This window comes from Botryllus schlosseri, chromosome 2, assembly GCF_051294905.1.
Source record: "Botryllus schlosseri isolate E-star chromosome 2, Bs_hap1, whole genome shotgun sequence".
In the NCBI taxonomy this organism is placed as follows: Eukaryota; Metazoa; Chordata; class Ascidiacea; order Stolidobranchia; family Styelidae; genus Botryllus; species Botryllus schlosseri.
This window is the reverse complement of record NC_137237.1, coordinates 12,361,739-12,380,499: the sequence shown is the minus strand read 5'-3', so window position 1 is coordinate 12,380,499 and position 18,761 is coordinate 12,361,739. Positions and strand designations below refer to the sequence as shown.

Sequence of the window (18,761 nt, the reverse complement as noted above, 5' to 3'; positions counted from 1 at the left end):
GTCGGGCTAGACTATTGCACAAAACCGGAACTCTGATTACTTCCCTAAAATATTTATACATCGGTAGGTGTCGCGCAGGCGTGACATTTGTGGTCCAGCTGTGTTACAAAAACAGAAACGGGATACTTCTAATTTGCAAAGTTGAACTGAAACTGGCTGAGCGTTCGCTTCGTGCTCTACGTATGGTCGGCTTCGTGGCCACTTTGCTCACAGGGGTGGATACGGTATAGTTCCCTCTATCATATTAATCCTTGTACTATGTTCAAAACTTTTTTGCTCGTAACTACGCTTTGATCAATCACGAAATATCGTTTCAGCTCCAGTCAATAAATATAAAACAGCCTACAAATACGGAGTTGCGTGTTATGCGACTACGCTGAACTTGTCACAAAACTGCTAGTATGTGGAGGCAACGGAAGGTTTGGGGAACCGCTGTTGCTGCGGGAGCTACAGTTGTAGGCCTTTATGGATATAAGAACCTGAAATCGAGCGAAGTAAGTATTTTTATTATAAATAGAGTAGTTGCTTCATTTTTCATCTCATGCCCATGTTTGTATCTATAAATATATTTGTCTTTCAGCTTGCATGCCATGTTCTTCCATTTTTAGTACTATCTATAAATCGAAATTTGTGTTTGTTTGATAGACTTAGCTCAGTTCTTTTATTCCGTTCAACTTTTGATTTTTATGCAAATATTTTGACATTATGAATTATTTAAATTGATGAGGTATGATTGATTCTTAATATGGAGTGTTTAGCGTACATTCAATAAAGCTGTACTGGATTGAACGCTAGCTAGATTGGAATCACCCGGCTCTGCTTTGGTTTAGACATATGTCTCGAAACAAAAAGAAACTGGGGCTATATTTTTTCAATGGTATGATAATACTCATAACTCCTATACTATGATATATCTAAAGATTACACGAGCATACAATTACAATATATCTTCTTGGGAGACATAAGTAGGCCTACATATTGAAATCTTCGCTTAGAAGTATATTGGATAGCATATAACATAACATTGAACCAACCTAATTCCGTCAATATTGTTTGCCTGTAGAAAAACAAAAACTAGCTCAAGTGGACAAACATTTTGGTTTCCGTTGTGACTACCTACCCAGGAATTATAGACTCGGAGCTATATATAATACATTGGATTAGATTGTGATCCATCTTTCATGTCTCACCTTGGTCATTCCTTGTTGATTATACTCTCACATCGATCACAAAATACTTTTTTTTATCCTGAGACCCACTTAATGTGTTGGTGATTGCATATCGGCTGCCTGGACAATGAATTCAAAAAATGAATAATATTTTCATTATAGTAGGCTACTATAGCACATAGCTCGTGTAGTCTTGTGGCAAATGGCAATGTAGGCTACCCGTGTACATGTCTAAATACATTTCATTTTCACTTGTTGTGATAGAGTTGGTCAATGATTCATGTTTACAGCGAATTTTATAAAATAAATTCATGTAAACTCCAGGTTTTTCAAGCCCGGGATGTAGCATTGCCCGACTGGGTCAATAACCCATTGCCATCACGTGAAGCACAAATCAAAGCACTGCAATGCACCACTGAATTTGATGTGTTGGTCATCGGCGGCGGAGCAACTGGTTGTGGCGTTGCATTGGATTCCGTGTCGAGAGGTAATTGGGTCGTATTGCATGATGCCGCAATGTGTTTGATGTATCACAATCTTATTTAAGGTCTGTCCACTGCACTGGTTGAAAAGCATGATTTCAGCTCTGGAACAAGTAGCCGCAGCACAAAGCTTATACATGGTGGTGTGAGGTATGCTACAGTAGGCTGTAATTGCTATTTTGTATTTATATCAACTCAATCTTAAATGTGTTGGATATAAATTTGAAATTTGACCATAATCGATTCACGCTTACCTGGCGATGTTAAAGTTTGACAATTGATACTGGATCAGATTTTGAATTTGTAGAAGATTTACTCCATAACCAATGTTTAAATTGCCCAAATAATGTTTTACGGAGACAATAAAATCATCTGATACTACATTATATATATCTTACACCTTATCGTTTAGTTGTATCAAATTCTGACTGCACATCATTTGCAGTATCTTGATGAACGGCTGGTGTCATTTATCAGTATGACATGTGTGATAATGTACTGTACCATAATTAAGTGTGGCGTGAGCGATTATCACACGTTTTCATGAACGTAGTGCAAGCCTCTGTGAAGTCTGTTGAGGTTGTTAGGCTTATGTAGATTGAACTGATGACCTCTAGCCATATCCAATTCATGTGGTCTCGAATATCAATGTGAATGAATTGAGGATGACTGTAAATTCTATCCACAACACGGAAGAGGCTTAACAGAATATGGAACTTCCAATAACCACTGGTAGCCGTAGCCTGTAGACTTCTTGCATTTATTACTGATTTTGCTGATACCCCATGTAGGCCACATTTCTTCAAGGTATATGTCTATATCACTATATGTATTTAGCTATGTAATATTAGGCCTACTGCATCCGGCTAAGTGTTAGCCTCTACTTTACTCAAATTGCACGAGGCAATAGAGTTTCAACTACAGACCAGTAGTTTCTTAGGTTGCAACCAACATATTGGAAATATCATCAGTGGTCCCGTATTTCAGTGCTTTAGAAAATTATTGATGGTTACGGTTATTTTCATTCGACTTTCACCATGTCAACCTCAATGTAGATTGCATGATTTGTAATATGTTTATTCCTGTGGAATGCCATACTGGCTGCAAAACAATTTATTAGATTGGCTATTTTGCCTTGGTCTAGTTAGGTAGTCTGCTCCAAATCCAAATATTTATGCTTCGATTGTCATGGTATGTTAATTCTGTGCGTGCTTTTCTTAGATACTTGCAAAAAGCTATCATGAGACTGGACCGCGAACAATACCATTTGGTGAAAGAAGCTCTGCACGAAAGAGCCAATTTGCTTGAGATTGCCCCGCATCTGTCTGCGCCCCTGCCTATCATGCTTCCAGTTTATGAGTGAGTAGGCTTGTTTGACTGCAGTGTCCATTTTTCACAATAGTGCTAAATACTTCAGCTTGAAAGTCATTGACCGTGGACCCTCACTCTCCTATTTTGTATCGATTTCCTTCGAGTATGTGGCAATTACCTGATATTGAAAAATATATAGTAGTGGTGTAGTGCCACTAGACTCAGTTAAGATCGAATAGATTCAAGATTATAACCGAAGACCAAAATAAAAAGTATCTGTGTTGAAAAGATATAACGACTTGTCCATTACAGATGGTATTTGGTGCCGTATTATTGGGCCGGCATCAAGATGTATGACTTTGTCGCTGGACGTCAATGCCTCCGATCGAGTTACCTTTTAGGAAGAGAGAAAACTCTTGAAAGGTTTCCCATGCTTAAGAAAGACAAATTGAAAGCATCTATTGTTTATTACGATGGTAAGCTTTTTCTCTTGGTTTTGGCAAGGTCACTTGACATGCATAATTAATGAGTTTGACGACAAAGCTCCATAGTTATGAACGACAATAGCCCATTAATTAATAATTTGGAGACCTCACTTGGTGCTGAGTATTCCGGTTTCTGAAACTAACATATTCATATCAGTAAGGTATATTTGTTGTATTGTTGGTCTTATGATGAATACCCAATTAGTTCTCCTGTAGAAGTAGTAAGTGTATAGTTTGTAAACTTCTTCGAAAATGTTTGCCAAAGTTAAATATAATATAACCTTCAGTCCAAGAAGCCAGAAGGTATCAATTGTATTAGTAGTCGGTAACAGCCAACAGCTTTCGACTTCGTCAGCAAAAATATATACCGTAATTTAATAACATGACTGACATACCTATCCCCTTATGCTGTTGTGTCTTTGGTGCATTTTTTTCTAAATGGTTCGAAATGTGCCGTTATGAATGTTGTATGCAATTTTATTCGCCCTTCTGCCTTGTCTTCATACCGATTTGTGGAATGATATAGGTATAAATGTCGTGAAAATGCAGAAGTTAGTTTGAAATTTTTGCTAATTTACAAAGAGTACTTTATTATGGTTAGTGTATCACTAAAACAATTTCCGAAATCTGTCGCGAACTTACAGCATGTATAAAACCAGTTTGCTATTGTCCACTGCCAATGTCTGTAGGCATTGGGTGATTGGATGGAGACTTTGAATGTTTCTGGCCGACACTGGCCTGTGTGCCTGGCGAATGAAGAATGTGTTATGGACCGTGTCCTGGATGAAATGGCGGTGCTTTTTCATCAGCAACTATCAGTCTGGCATTCGATTGAACAACAGCGTGTCGCGGAAAGCTTAGCATTTCAAAAAAAAACAGCCAGTCACTTTAATCTGTCACTACTTTCCACAGCGATTAACGTAATCTGCATCATATAAATTAAAATGAGTTGTTCCGCTCTATTAACGACGGATTAGTGAAGATATTGGTTTGTACTCGGTCAAGGGTTCAAACGTACACAACATGAGGCATCCGCCGAGTGCAGCTGTTCAGTTCATTAAAAATCTCATCAGATTTCACCACAATATTGCAACACAGCAAAAAGAGAGGAAGGAAGCTCAAAACGACTTTGTGAATATGTTAAAATAGGCATGCACACCCAATGAGAAGTAGCTTACGTAATTGTCGAAAAATATGCAGGTTATGAAGAGGCCCCATGTAGCCTTGGCCCACTGGGCACAGGCAAAGCCCGTTTGTGCTGAACTCAATCGGCAATCTCAATATGTGAGCTGGTGTTGATCCAGTAGAGCTTCTTGACGATTGCCGTTACTCATTGCAATTGCAACCATTGGCGGTCAAAGCAGTCAGTGTTGCTACTCAAGTAGAAGTAATGCCGTGGGATCTTACAATTTTAGAAGTTAATCGTGAGGCCTCCAATTTACAAGTCTCTAGATGATTAACTAATTAACACAAAGCAGATAATGGCACAGACAAATAAGTAAAATCTTCCAAAATACATTGTGTCACGATGAGAAAGGGGTAATTTCACGCGGTTCTTCAATTTCACCCGTAAAAGTCATGCATACTCATCGAACAACGACTTTCTACTTTTCAAGACCAAAAGTAGCCTGGGTAATTTTGCATACAAACTATTGAAGTAGAAGCTGGAGTAGTTGAAAAAACTTGATACTTGAGCAAGCAGAGCAGGCAGACGAAGCCTTCTTGAGTACGCACAAAAAGTAGAAGTACTTCGACCACTTCTGTTTGAATGGACGCATATATTATCTCAAAAACGTGATGTGAGGAAGCAAACTACTTCAGCCTCCAAATTAGGGGGTAAAGACCCACACATCTACCCCAAGACTGTGTTGCCGCAGCTCCTCAGTTGGAATTGATATTTTGCCAGGGCAACAAAACGATTCCCGCATGAACATCGCCCTCGCCCTGACTGCCGCGAGACAGGGCGCGGCAATGTGCAACCACGTCGAAGTAGTGGAGCTCTTGAAGAAGAAAGACGAAACCGGGAAGGAAGTTTGTTGTGGTGCAAAGGTGAAAGACAACACCAACGGCAACGTGTTTGATGTCTACGCGAAATGTGTTGTCAACTCTACCGGCCCGTTCACCGATTCAATCCGCAGCATGGACGACGGCGAGAGGCCGAAAATCTGTCAGCCCAGCGCGGGAGTCCATGTCATATTGCCGGATTATTACAGGTGAGCAGAGATGATCAGTAAAGAAGTACTCCTACTGTTTTGGAGCAATCAAGTACCTTTCGACTACTTGCAATACTTACTCAAGCGGTTCAACTTGAGCAGTTTGTTAGGAAAACCTACTTTTTCAATTCAAGTTTTAAAAAGTGGAAAGTCGTTTTCGGATGAGTTTGCATTGCTTCATGAGTGAAATGTACCTAAATGTATAGGTTTTGCCTGCTTGAACTACTTGGGTGGTAGGCTACTTCAACTCCACAGTTTTATAGGCAATGCTTCTTACTTTTTACACATTGAATTTTGTAGAAAGTAGTTTTGGGATACACTTCCTCGACTTTTATGAGTGAAATTGTCGGGACAACTCTGCTAAAGATTCCCCCTGTATCGCGGTATCTGAATCAATTTTCAGAAATTGTACTATTGGTGATGTAACTGGCCCTACCCACCTGCGAAAAGTATGCGATCCATCGGCCAAATGTACTCTTTGAAACTAGTTACTCGAGCACTTTTCAGACCTTCAATTTCCACTCCTACTCAAAGTAGTTGCTATTTCTACTTGTAATTGAGAAAAAATTAATGGCATTACTTCTACTTCTACCTGAGGAGTGACGCTGACTACTTTGAACACCGTCGGTTTGTGTACTCTTTTGCGACTTTTGACCTCTACCATGTACTTCAGCCCTGACACGATGGGACTTTTGGACCCGTCCACTTCCGACGGGCGCGTCATCTTCTTCCTGCCCTGGGAGGGACTGACCATCGCCGGCACCACTGACAGCCCGACCGAAATAACGCACAGTCCGGAACCTACCGAGACCGACATCAAATTCATACTGTCCGAAATCAAGAACTACCTGAGTCCCGACGTCAGAGGTATGTTGGCAGTATCAAATTATACCAAAAACGCATTAGAGTTTCAATAGTATACTTTGTATATACTTTTTAAACTTGAATGTCAACAGTTATGTAATGTACATTGAGCTTAAACCTCGATTTTTCGAATTTTCATGCCTGTGATGGCTATACGTCTGCTGATATACAAAGTTCTTTCATTTCTTTACTAGTTGCTGTGGATTACCCCTGATGAGTGTCAGTCGAAACTATTCATGTTTATTTCAATATGAATATAATATTCAATTGTGTATTGAAGTTCTGTACCTTCAAGAGTCTCTTCAATTACTGTCTTAGGATCGTTATAGAAATAAAATACGTATATGTAATGGTATAACAGCAACGTATGGAAATGCACAATATATAATAGGTTGACAGCGATGTCTCTCATCCACTCTACAACAATGCAAGCTATAAAATTTAGTCGATGTGGGAGTTGTGGTGCTCCAAGTTTTAAGAGTTGAAGTAGGAGTTGATATACATTTTGTTTGAGTCTATGAAAATATACCGATTTCAGTTCGGAGGGGCGATGTACTGGCGGCATGGAGCGGCATAAGACCGTTGGTGACCGATCCAAATTCTACGAACACTCAATCCATATCCAGGAATCACGTCGTCGATGTAAGCCCAAGCAACTTGATCACTATTGCAGGTGCGCTTTGGTTCAACGCATGCTCCTATTTTATTTGGATTTGTGAGTTTAATCCTGATCCAGTATTACAATCTCCGTGTTTCTGGCTTTGACTCTTTGCAGTGTGGCCGACACCTAGGGCCATGCGCTGTGGGGTCGTGTCTGAATGAAAGCCTGGCCAACGTCAAAGTTTTGAGCTGGTACAGATATAACCTATATAGCAATTTTTGTTGTATTTCAACTGAAACTTAGAATTAGTGTACAGTATTTTGAGAAGTATATCCCCGGACTGAGTAATAAACTAGTACTTTGAGCCCAGCAGGCGTACTTGCAGTTCACAAATCCACTAATTTTCAGCCTTTTCACCAAGAAGTGAACTCTCACGGTCTTCATAAATCACTCAATACTGAAGACCCCTCTCATTTCAACAGGCCAATCCCGATATTTCTACTGAAGAGATAATGGCCAGCTCTTAGTTTGAATATGATGAAGGGCCCTATGTGTTCGCTCAGCGTGTCGTTGGAAAATGAATTTAGTTGAGTGTATTTCTTGCAATACTACATATTCAAAGAAGCAATCACTGATTCACCGGGATCAATTGATGTGAGATCAAATATTAACCGTATTGATTGCATGATCAGGCGGGAAATGGACCACTTACCGATCCATGGCGCAAGACGCGATGGAGGCCGCCGTGAAGCACTGTCAGCTCAAGGCGCCGAAAGGCAGCAGAACGGACGGGATGGTGTTGGACGGCGGACACGGCTGGACACCAAACTCCTACATCAAACTGGCCCAGGACTACGGTAAGAGGCAGAGTCGGTCAATGCAGTCGTCGTCCGTGCTCGAGTAGAAGTACAAGTAATGTGACTGTCAAGTATTCGAAAATCATAACCACTTGAGCAAGTGGCGCAGGTATGCAATACCTACTTGAATAGGCTACTCCAAAAAAGTAGTAGTACTTCGTAAGTTTTCGGAAGCAAGCAGAGATGGTCAAAGTAGTCACCGTAGCTACTCAAGTAGATGTAATGCTGGAATTTCTACTCAAGTAGAAGTGGGAGTGGTGGTTTACAAGTAAGTAAGTAGGTATTCTACGCTTATTTTTGCCTACAAAAGTGAAAACTATCAAGTAGAAGTAGTCTAAAATCATAACTACTTAAAAAGTAGTGTGAGTAGGAAAAATCTACTTCAAGTACTTCAAAAAGTAGAAGTGCTTCGTTACTGACGACCTCTGGAAGCAAGGTACCGTTAATTCCAGAGGTGGTCAAATTTATCCCCAATCTACTATCTACTGTTCAAAACGTGAGTAGTTTAGTCTAAAAAACTACTGTTGAGCAGAAGTAGAAATATTCTAAAACCATAACCGCTCGAGCAAGCAGCGCAAGTACACAAAACCTATTGGAGTACTCAGAAAACATCGAAATACTCTTGCTACCGGCCGGTTATTTCGTCTTTCTATCCCAAATTGTGATTCCTTGTCGTGAAAGGCCTCGAAACGGACGTGGCCAAGCATCTGTCCAACACGTACGGGACCCGGGCCGTGAATATCGCCAGGATGGCAATGGTGACGGGACGCCGTTGGCCCATCGTCGGGAAGCGTCTGGTCGAGGATTTTCCGTACATTGAAGCCGAAGTGAGTTTCTCGTTTTAATCTCCGTGAACGATTTTGGCCGGATTTGGATCCGACATGGAATCATGATCATTTCGAAGCTGTAATTCGGACTTGAACATGGAATTTTTAATCAATCTCAATCTGCATGCCACTGTTCAGCTAATTTCAGTTATTAGGCTACCTGATTTGAACATGGATTTAGACATGATATGTGGTACCAAATTAATTATGAATTTGGAGATTTTGGCCAGATTTGGATAATTTTTAAACCACTTTTGAACAAATTTCGGTCATTACTGGATTTAGACATGACATCATCAAAATAATAATGAATATCCTTTTGAAAATATAAAATCCCCTTATCTTTGCTGCGGAGTCCTGATTTTTCATTAGGCGTTATTTTTTTCTTTAGATCAGCTATGCCATGAAAGAATACGCTTGCACCGCTGTGGACGTACTCGCCAGGCGGACGCGTCTCGCGTTCCTGAACACGCAGGCCGCGGAAGAAGCTTTGCCCGCGATCGTTAGAATAATGAAGAAAGAATTGAATTGGTCAAACCAGCGGGCGCAGGAGGAGCACAAAGCAGCGATGCATTTCATTTATCACGAAATGGGGAAAAAGGTGTGTGCCGTTGTATTTTGGCTGTTGTTGCTTTCTGTAGGTCGGACTTGGAAACCCGCTTGTCTCTAAGATTGGTCTTGAACCTTTGTCGAGAGCAGACCTGGGCATTTTAAGGTCCGGGATCCGAGTCTGACCGGCCCTGCGAAAGGTTGCTTGTATTTTTTAAAGTAAAACTTACGTACGGTGTGTAATCCAGATTCAAGATGTAACCAGTATTGCAAAATATGCTGTTTTTGTACAGTAGCTATAGTTCAAACCTTGTTTTGTTGCCAGTATTGCATTACGAATTACGTGGGATGTGATTTTGATTTCACTTTGTAAATAACTCTCACTTTCATATTACCTGTGTAAACAATGTCATTCGCTGTTTTTAATTTGGATATAAAATTAATGCGCTGCAGAATATAGTACCGTATAAGCTTTTGGCTCGGCCCGCCTCGATATTTCTGCTTCTCATTTAGCCCCTTAGGAAAAATGATTGCCCACGATACAATCCTCCATTGGCCATTTTGGTACCTAAAACGACCTTATTCTGCTTGTTACGATTCTACCCATCCGTCCGAAGTACAAGCAGAATAATACTCTTGAATTAATTACTACTCGTCGAGACAACAGACTTGTTTGCGAGCTGTGACCTCTACCGATGTTATTCGATCGTTTGTAAGATGCGTGTTTTTGTGTGAGCTTGCTGATTGGCAGAGACCAGCTTACTCCAACGCTTGGAAGGATTCCTTCTGCGGTTGCGAGACGGGTGGTGCTCGTAGGACCGGAACAGGCCTGGATTGCGACTCGCACGATAGCCAGATAGTGAAGTGACGTCGGTGTTTTTGTTGCAGGCTTACGCTAAACTTCTTTCAGAGGACGCTACTCGGTATATAGAAAGAAAGGTTGACGAGATTGCTCGGTGTATTGCCTGTTGCTTTTGCACTCCTAAAACCTCATGCCTTCCTTTGCCGAATCACTGGAAAAACTAATTTGGTGACATCTGCTTGGTTGTTAAAAAAGTCTAATTTCCACCCACTTCATCCTACCGCTATTATTCTTTTTTTTTGCACAGCGTGCCTTCGAGCTATCGGTTTCGGTTATCATGCAGTGTCCTGTTTTTTTTATTTGAGTACTTTCTGTGGCCCCGCTGTCTTCATACTTCTACATCTGCACTCAAGCGTTTGGAATTCGAAATACGGAAATTATCATTTGGCCCGGTCGAACTATTGTGATTGAGATATGAAAGACCCTGTTTTAATCTGGTTCATATGTGCAATATCGATTGTGTAATGATGTAAAATTCATGCAATTCAGTATTCAGCCACATTATCACCAGGTTTGGTCCCATCAATCACCTACGTCAACAAATATAATTATACTCAAGCAAGTCACGTTTGGCTTTGAGAAGCAGTCTCTACTTCTAACTTGGCTTTTCGCTGGAGTTGTATTGGTACGATCTATCATTTCGTTCATGCTATATCTATTCTTGAATCATCATCGCCTTGCTGGTGTTTTAGGAATACGGTGAAATTTAACACACGGCTGAATCTTCTTGCAGCTCCGTGTTAACCATGTTGGCATTGATGAAATTTACGTTGGAAATAGAACCAGTTACAGTTTCCAACCGCAGAGTGCGGATATGTTTCCATTTTTTGGTAAATAAGACATCGAGTCTAGTCTGGAATCTGACTCGTGGCTATTGCCTCAACTTAAATTCAGAAGCGATAGTAATTGCTGATGTTTTTCCGGCGATATGTGCATTGTGTATCAATCCTGATGGGCTCTTGCCGGAAAGGAATCTGGTTATATTTTGTTGCTCATTCCCTTGTTCTCGAATGTTTTGATGTGTTTTTTGTTATCGCTCTGTCCTTTTCCTCGTGACATCTTGTACTGGCTGTGCATATCTATCATCTCATGCTGGAAAATCGAATTCGATGGACCCTTGAAAACATATACCTAAAATATTTCACTTGCGCGCATGGAAGGCTTCATGCAGACCACACCGATGTAATCTGTCTAACAAGTGCTCGAAAAGCTCCTCTTTGCATCTTGCTTGTCGGTATGGGTGGCTTCAGTCGTGTTTTGATTACATTTCTCAGGCCAGGGAGTCTGCCGAGGACGCCTCGAACGTAAATCTCAACGCCGTCGACATGGAAAGGTACAAAAGAAGATTTAATCTGTTTGACAAAGGCAGAAAGGGATTCGTGACGCGGCAAGACTTGAAGACCGTGCTGGATTCGGTAAGGCTGCACTCGTTGACATTATTTTACTGTGAAGTTAGCCAGCGTTAGCTTTCAAAGTAGAAGTAGAACTAGCGTCATAATTTCTGCTCAATTACAAGTAGAAGAGGAAAATGAAGTTGTGAAAAGGACTTGAGTGAGTAACCAATATACAGGGACTCTTTAACCTAGTTGCCAGTTAGTCTTAAAACATAACTACTTGAGCTTGAGCACTCTGAAAAAGTAGACGTGCTTCGTTACTGACCTATAGTCAGATTGAATGTCTAGTGTCCTTTTTTTTCAATACAACAATTTTGCTACCTTTTTTGCAATAGGTACTTGTCGAACAGTCAATTTTTTTCCATATATGACACAGACATGGGGTAATCGCGATTAGTAATCGTAATCGATTACGACGATTACAGCATTTTCAAGTAATCGTAATCGCAATCGATTACATTCGAAAAAATCCCGAAGTAATCGTAATCGTAATCGACTACTTCTCATATTTAATCGATTTCTCTGTGAAAGAACGATTACTTTTTATTTTGGAAGGACTGTGACATAAACTGAACATTCGTGAACAAGGAAAAGATGTTATACCAGGCTCGTGACAGCACACACGTCTGATTTTCAAACGCCACAGCTCATTATTACGTCAGAAGCAGCCTATTAGCTTTGCGCGTCATTGCGTAAGAAGTATCCACAGTAAATAGATATTCGATGTACAATTGAACACATGTACATACGTCGCACATTAGTGTCATTGTAAGAACACCTGTCGTGCTATATATCAGGTTATCAACACGTTCCACACGCCACTACCTCGCAGCGGGATAATTTATCTCCGCTCTGCCTACTTTAAAATAGTAACTTATGGTTGATGTTTGGTTATGCTTATGCTCAGTTAAACGCAATTTAACCGTAGCTGCTTGGCGAGCAGTAGGCCTATCAAGTAGGCTACGTACGTACATCAAGATTTGAAATTTTGTACTCGTCAAATAAAACATTGCGATTTCCACAACGAAGCAGTAAAAATCAACAGCTGGTGATATATATATATCAAAACCGAGCCGTTTTTGCCGTTTCTCGTAACGGCAGCTTGCAGTACAATATCTGTATTAAGTTGAAGGCAGAATTTTATGTTCGCTTCATCTTATTCTCATATGACTCTACTTGAAACGGGTGCCAACTTTACTTAACATTGGCGTGGCCATGGCCATGGGCCTATATATCATGTTAACATGGGCTGTAGCTGGAATTAAGACCAAAACAGCAGTTCGTCCACCATAGGTTGGTAATCGAAAGTTGAAGACTTAATTTCGTCACTAATTGCATTATATTACTATTGATTTTTAATCCTCTCTCAGCCCCCGATGGTCAGATTCACCTGTACCGTTTGTTTGTTTGAGGTAATCTTGGTGTTTGTCGACTACAACGGTCAGTTACACCAGGCCGATTTTCTTCATTTTTGATTCCGTATCTGCCGACTTGTAGCACGGCCCACTTCTAGGCTTATTGTAAGACACCGCTTACGCGGAAGAGGCGGCGAGGAGGAGCCTAGATAAACCTCCAACACTTAGAAAGGATTTCTGAAGTCGACCTCGGTCGGACTCGAACCCGCAACCCAATGGCGTTGCAGCCGTGGATTATACTACTGCGCTATCTCGCCACAGAATTACCTATACCTGTAAAGCTGGGGCACGTAATTCATAATTCTAACCTCCGGTATCTTGTTATAATTACTTTAGTGTATGTTGTTAATTCGTGACCTCCGGTTTGTTATATAATCAAACGATATTGTAGTGGCTCAAGCGTAGCAGACTAGAAGAAAAACTTTCGTGAGACGCACAAACAAATGGTCATGTCTTTATATCTGACTGCATGTCTAGCAACTCAAGCTGTAAATTAACAGAGTCAGTGGCCACATTAACTACAATAGGACTTGAAAATATTTTCATCATGGGGAAAAAAGCATTCATTCCGTCAATGCGGCCGTTGAACTTAACAATCAAGTCAAATAATCCATCGGTTTGATGGTCAGATAGCTTTGTAAAACGTGTTGCAACACCACCTGCACTTAATCAAGTCTGATGATGAGCAGACTTAAATTTGAGTGACGATCCAAACGCATTTGAGTGTGAGCATACTTTTTGACGTGAGTTGAGTAACGAAATCGTTGCTGAGTAGAGAATCGCTACTCGACAGCAAAGGAATTGCTCTCGACCCTTAATTATAAACTCCAGATTCCAAGCCAAGCAAGTGTAATTTTTGAAAATCAGTTTTTTTGTTTGTTCTAAATTGATTTTATGATATTTTTGTTGAATTTTCCACCGTCAATGGGAGCCGCAAGTAGGCTAGCTCGGAGCCGCATGGGGTTCTCAGAGCCGCGGTTGGGAATCACTGATCTAGAGAGGATTTTCAAGTTAATTAGATCTCTCAAAATACTCTATAACTTATGTTAGTTTACGAAATACTTTTTGAGTATTGGGCCACCATATTGGGAAATTTGGGGTGCGGTAATTGTGGCCCTGGCAAGAATGCAAATCATTGGGCGCGATAAATTGACCCCTTTAAAATGGGCAATGGGTACATTATGACGCAACAAGCAAATGCCGGATCTCTTTTAAAGGGAGTTTGTTATCTCATTAGGCCTCTTCAGTGCAATCCATATATTGTCTTCCAATATAGCTTCTAAGATGCAAAATAAATGTAATCGTGAGTAATCGTGATTACTTTTCCAATGTAATCGTCATCGTAATCGACTACTTCCTGATATTGCTGTAATCGTAATCGTAATCGTAATCGCGTCATTCATAAGTAATCGTAATCGCAATCGATTACAATCATAAAGTAATCACCCCATGTCTGATATGACACGAGTGTGTTACAAGCAAATCATTTGTTTGGCTTTTAGGAATTCGAGAACGGCTTGATCAAAGAGGAAGACTTGACAGACATGTTGAACGAAGTGGACTTGAATAAGAACGGCCAGGTGGAACTGGATGAATTTCTACAGGTTCGCAAATATTTTCGTCTTGTGAGCGCGAGAACTGTGTGCAACAGTTGAGACAAGCGAGGTGCTGATGTTGTTACCACCGGTGCTGATGTTGTAACGTTCAGTAACTGCATTTGCTGAATATCACACATTGGCAATATATGTGATTTCCAGAGGTGGTCAAAGTAGTCAAGAAAGCTACTCAAGTAGAAGTAGTGACGAAAAAATCTACTCCAGTACGAATAGAAGTACTTCTTTCATACGCAACTTGGAGCTACTTGAAGTAGAAATAGAATTGACTGACTTTAAATCTACTCAAGTAAGTAAGTAGTTGTGAAAACGATCGTAATTCGTTCGCATGGACTGTCAAAAGCGGCAAATGCAGCTATTCTGAAGGTGTAGAGAGCTTGATTCATATTGATGCATCCCAGGAGCTGTCAATTTTTGACAGAATAAGCAGTCGTCCACATCATGGGATGTAAATGATAGTATTGTTAGGGAAATGCGATGCTTATCCTTTGTTTACTCGAAAACCCCATTTTAGAGAATATCACGGCATGGCGCTCTCCTCCATATTATAAGGCCCCTAGTTCAATCGAAGAGCAATACAGAGAAGTTGTGTCAAATACGGCTTTAACACTTTGCAAGATTAGTATACGCTAATTAAAAACATGGCAGATCGCAAAAATGCCATATAGTGTATAGCTCTATTTTCGGAAAATATAAGGAATCACTATACTTGCTTTTATACTTCCACATGTATGTTCACCAGACAGAAGAACTGAAACTATAATTAGAACTTAACGTATACTACTCGTATTTGAAAGAAAAATACAAATACTACTTCTAAAAAGCGGAATATATATTTCATGTTTTTTGTCCAGATAGTTTCAACGGTGGTAGGCTAAAACAGGTCTAACGGTAAAAAAGTCAAATCCACTTTTGTAGATTAGGACACGTCATGGGCTACTAGGTATAATAGAATTGCTGGATTACGAAACGGTAGTTTCAAACGTTATGGGAGGCCATACCTACTGCGATGAAATATTTTATTTAGGCGACAATGTGTGAACGGAACCACGCAACCCGGTATCTAAATTATATTCAGCGATACTGTCGTTAAAAAAATTGTCACTTCATATCTACTGTACTCAAAGCGCAACAAAAATTCTGGGTATTACATGACTTTTATGAAAATTAAATGTTGGTACTACTTGAATACAGCCCCGAAATTCCTAAGGCTATCTTTCTTATTGGGGGATTAAACTACTTCTACTTGACAAACTGAAAATAGCGAAAAGTAAGTAAGTAGTTCACAAAATATTACGAAGTAGAAGTATAGAAAGAAAGATCTACTTGAGTAAATACCAGAAGTAGAGGAAAACTACTTGAGTACTTCGTTACTGACCACCTCTGGTGATTTCACACGAATTCTATTCTAAAATGCTAGAAGTTTCAATTTGACTTAATGATCTGTAGAAGTACAACTGTATGCAGTCTACTGCCATTTTGCGTAAGTAGAGAAAACTTTCCAGGGTAATACCACTTACTTACTGTACCATGCATAGTATATGCGACGGATATTAATCTACCATCTATAAATCACGGTAATTGCTGTACTCGAGATATGTAATTGAGAACAGATGGCTACATTTGTGAAATATCCTGTACGCTACTCCTGATCAGAGATATCAAGGTCAGAATCAATAGATTCAGAATTTATGAACTTGGATAAACCTCGTAATGAATAATTTTGCCCGAAATTTTAGAATATGCTAGATCTGCACTGTCATTTTCCGAAATTGCTTACCATTGTGACGTCTTTGACAGCTTATGAGCAGCATGCGTGAAGGCAGAGTCACCGGGAACAGACTGGCCACTGTAATGAGACAGGGCGAACTGAAAAAATTCGACAGGGCTGACGTTTCCGTGCAAAGAAGCGGCGGGGGACTGTAACTTGTTTTCACTAATGCGTTTAGGGTATTTTTCTTTTTTTTTCTCACTAGAACGCATATTGGTACTCTTCAGTATTCATCAGAGATTACGTCGCGTTTTGTCGCACTTTTACATAGGCCAGGATGCAACGATGTTCACAATCATTTCTCTTTGTGCTTATAAGTATGATCGCCGTAGTGTTCGCTTCGCGCGCAGTTCATTAGCGAATATTCCTGACAAGTTTAAAATCTTATAGCATAGACGTGTATTTTATTGCTGTAGTTTGGTATTGATGAAGTTGGCATTGCGAAAAGAAATTTTACTTGGAAAATATATCTTCTGTAGGCATCCGCATCGTCGAGTCAATTTTTGGCAGGAACATTGCAGTGAGCTATGGTCAAGTTGTCTTTCGTTCGGATATACTCTGGCTATGGGTAGGTAAGCCAACTTCATGTGGGATTCATAGTTAGGGTCCGGAATGGATGGTAGATGGTAAATCGGAAGTAGGAGACATTGCGGTAGTGAGTTGTTGCATTTTCGTGATATTGGTTCGGTACACTTTGCGATGGAATCAAATATCCTTGAATTGCTTGAATGGAAATCTTGTCAGAAACCTCGAAGTCGGTGGTAGTCGATTTCTATGTGACGTTGGCGATTTGTTCGCAACGCATGGTTTGTGTTTAATCACAAAGAACGCAGATGACAGATTAGCGGCTGGGGCCCATAAACCCGCTCTTATACTAAATCTTGCAAATGCACATTAAAACGTGATTGATATTCATCACAGTAAAGTTCGGAATAACTATTCTCGAATTCTATGTAAACTGTATTCAGGGCCGTAACAGCACTTCGTCAGCCCCCCCCCAAAAAAAAACGATGGTCTTGGGCCCCCCATAGGGTGATAACCCGAACTTCAGACCCCCCTTGGCTATACGATGTTTACCTCTACTTATCATCTGTGTTAAGCGTCCGTTTAGTGGGTGAGCTAGTATAGTCTAGACGCGTGAAAAAATTCATGATTGAATCGGTCAATATGATCGGGAATTGGATATATATTGTTATCACTGTTTATCCTCTCTCTGCCCACGTAATCAGATTTACCGGTAGAGCTGGGTGAGGTGTGTTTGAAAAGGTAGGACCCCTCAATAATAATTAAACATCTTCGGGCGTATACCTGTTCGCAGGAACGAAACAGCACTTAGCCAGGCCCCCCAATAAAACTTGGATCTTGGGCTCCCATTAGGGTGATAAACCGACCCCCCCATCACGTTGTTCGCTTTTGTCACGAAATATAAGTGCCACCGTTTAGTGAGCCAGCGCGAGGTGCGAAAATTTTCGATAATTAATGATAAAATCGGTCAATAATATCGGGAATTGCATATATTGCTATCAATTTCTTGTCCTCTCTGCTCACTTTATCAAATTTGCCGGTACAGCTGAATGATGTCATTTCGTGATCTCCTGTCTGTTATATCAAAAATTACAGAATCGCCCAACCGTACTAAACTAACGACGCACACGATTTCAAATTGGTATTTCTTCATTGGCATATAATTTTTCGCTGCGTAATGGTATTTGTCTTCTGAGGTTCAGATTGCCAAGACAGGAACATTCGGCGCCAGTCATTTAGGCGCCTATGGACAATTAGGCTACATCTATATGTATTTTGCGTCCTAAACATAGAAGATATGCGGAGACTAGAAATCGCCAAGTTTAGGTATCAGCTCCACTGCGGTCGTTGCCCTGAATATTTCAATGACTTCTTTACCTCGGAATCAAAAGCGCACAAGTACAACACACGTGCGTCCACGTCGTCCAAATATCATATGATCGACCGAAAAGATCATCGCTCTTTCAAATATGCCGGACCTGATGTGTGGAACAGTATCCCGCCGGCCATCCGACAGTCGACGAGCATGTCCACATTCAAGTCGAAATACAAGCAATTACTACTAAATAAATACAGTCCATCCTCAAGATTACCGGACCACGACTGACCTATCGATCTCACTTCCCATGACATGCCGCCCTATTTCTTGTCGCTTTCTTTTTCTATACTATCTTCTTTACTTTCATTCAGTGTGCATGCCTCCTCTTTACATCGCCTCGAGGCCAAGGTGGGTGTCAGATTCCATAGACTACTCCTTGTCGCTTCGACATCTTCCTGTCTTTTCATTGTATCGCATTTTTTGTGGTGTATTGAACTGATAAAAT

The 18,761-nt window shown here is 40.5% G+C and overlaps 1 protein-coding gene across 2 annotated transcripts; it reads left to right on the top strand.

Moving 5' to 3' along the window:
* The first annotated feature begins 77 nt into the window (after nt 1-77).
* LOC145433597 (glycerol-3-phosphate dehydrogenase, mitochondrial-like) lies at nt 78-16,901 on the top strand. Of its 2 annotated transcripts, XM_080310733.1 has the most exons (16): nt 78-224; nt 318-494; nt 1,494-1,656; nt 1,717-1,801; nt 2,873-3,010; nt 3,275-3,438; nt 5,354-5,660; nt 6,334-6,527; nt 7,063-7,197; nt 7,818-7,982; nt 8,664-8,809; nt 9,201-9,410; nt 10,247-10,297; nt 11,495-11,635; nt 14,532-14,633; nt 16,443-16,901. In XM_080310733.1, the coding sequence occupies exons 2-16, from the start codon at nt 402-404 to the stop codon at nt 16,566-16,568; spliced, it is 2,220 nt and encodes a 739-aa protein (XP_080166859.1). In that variant the 5' UTR covers nt 78-224; nt 318-401; the 3' UTR covers nt 16,569-16,901. The 2 variants fall into 2 exon arrangements, with proteins under 2 accessions (XP_080166859.1, XP_080166860.1); XM_080310734.1 differs by lacking the exon at nt 10,247-10,297 and having other exon boundaries at nt 79-224.
* The last annotated feature ends 1,860 nt before the right edge of the window (nt 16,902-18,761 follow it).

Coding starts and splice junctions, on each gene's coding strand:
- LOC145433597 (XM_080310733.1), top strand. CDS start 402: ATGTGGAGGCAACGGAAGGTTTGGGGAACCGCTGTTGCTGCGGGAGCT. Junction 7,198..7,817: donor CAACTTGATCACTATTGCAG/GTGCGCTTTGGT, acceptor TTGCATGATCAG/GCGGGAAATGGACCACTTAC. Junction 7,983..8,663: donor CAAACTGGCCCAGGACTACG/GTAAGAGGCAGA, acceptor TTGTCGTGAAAG/GCCTCGAAACGGACGTGGCC.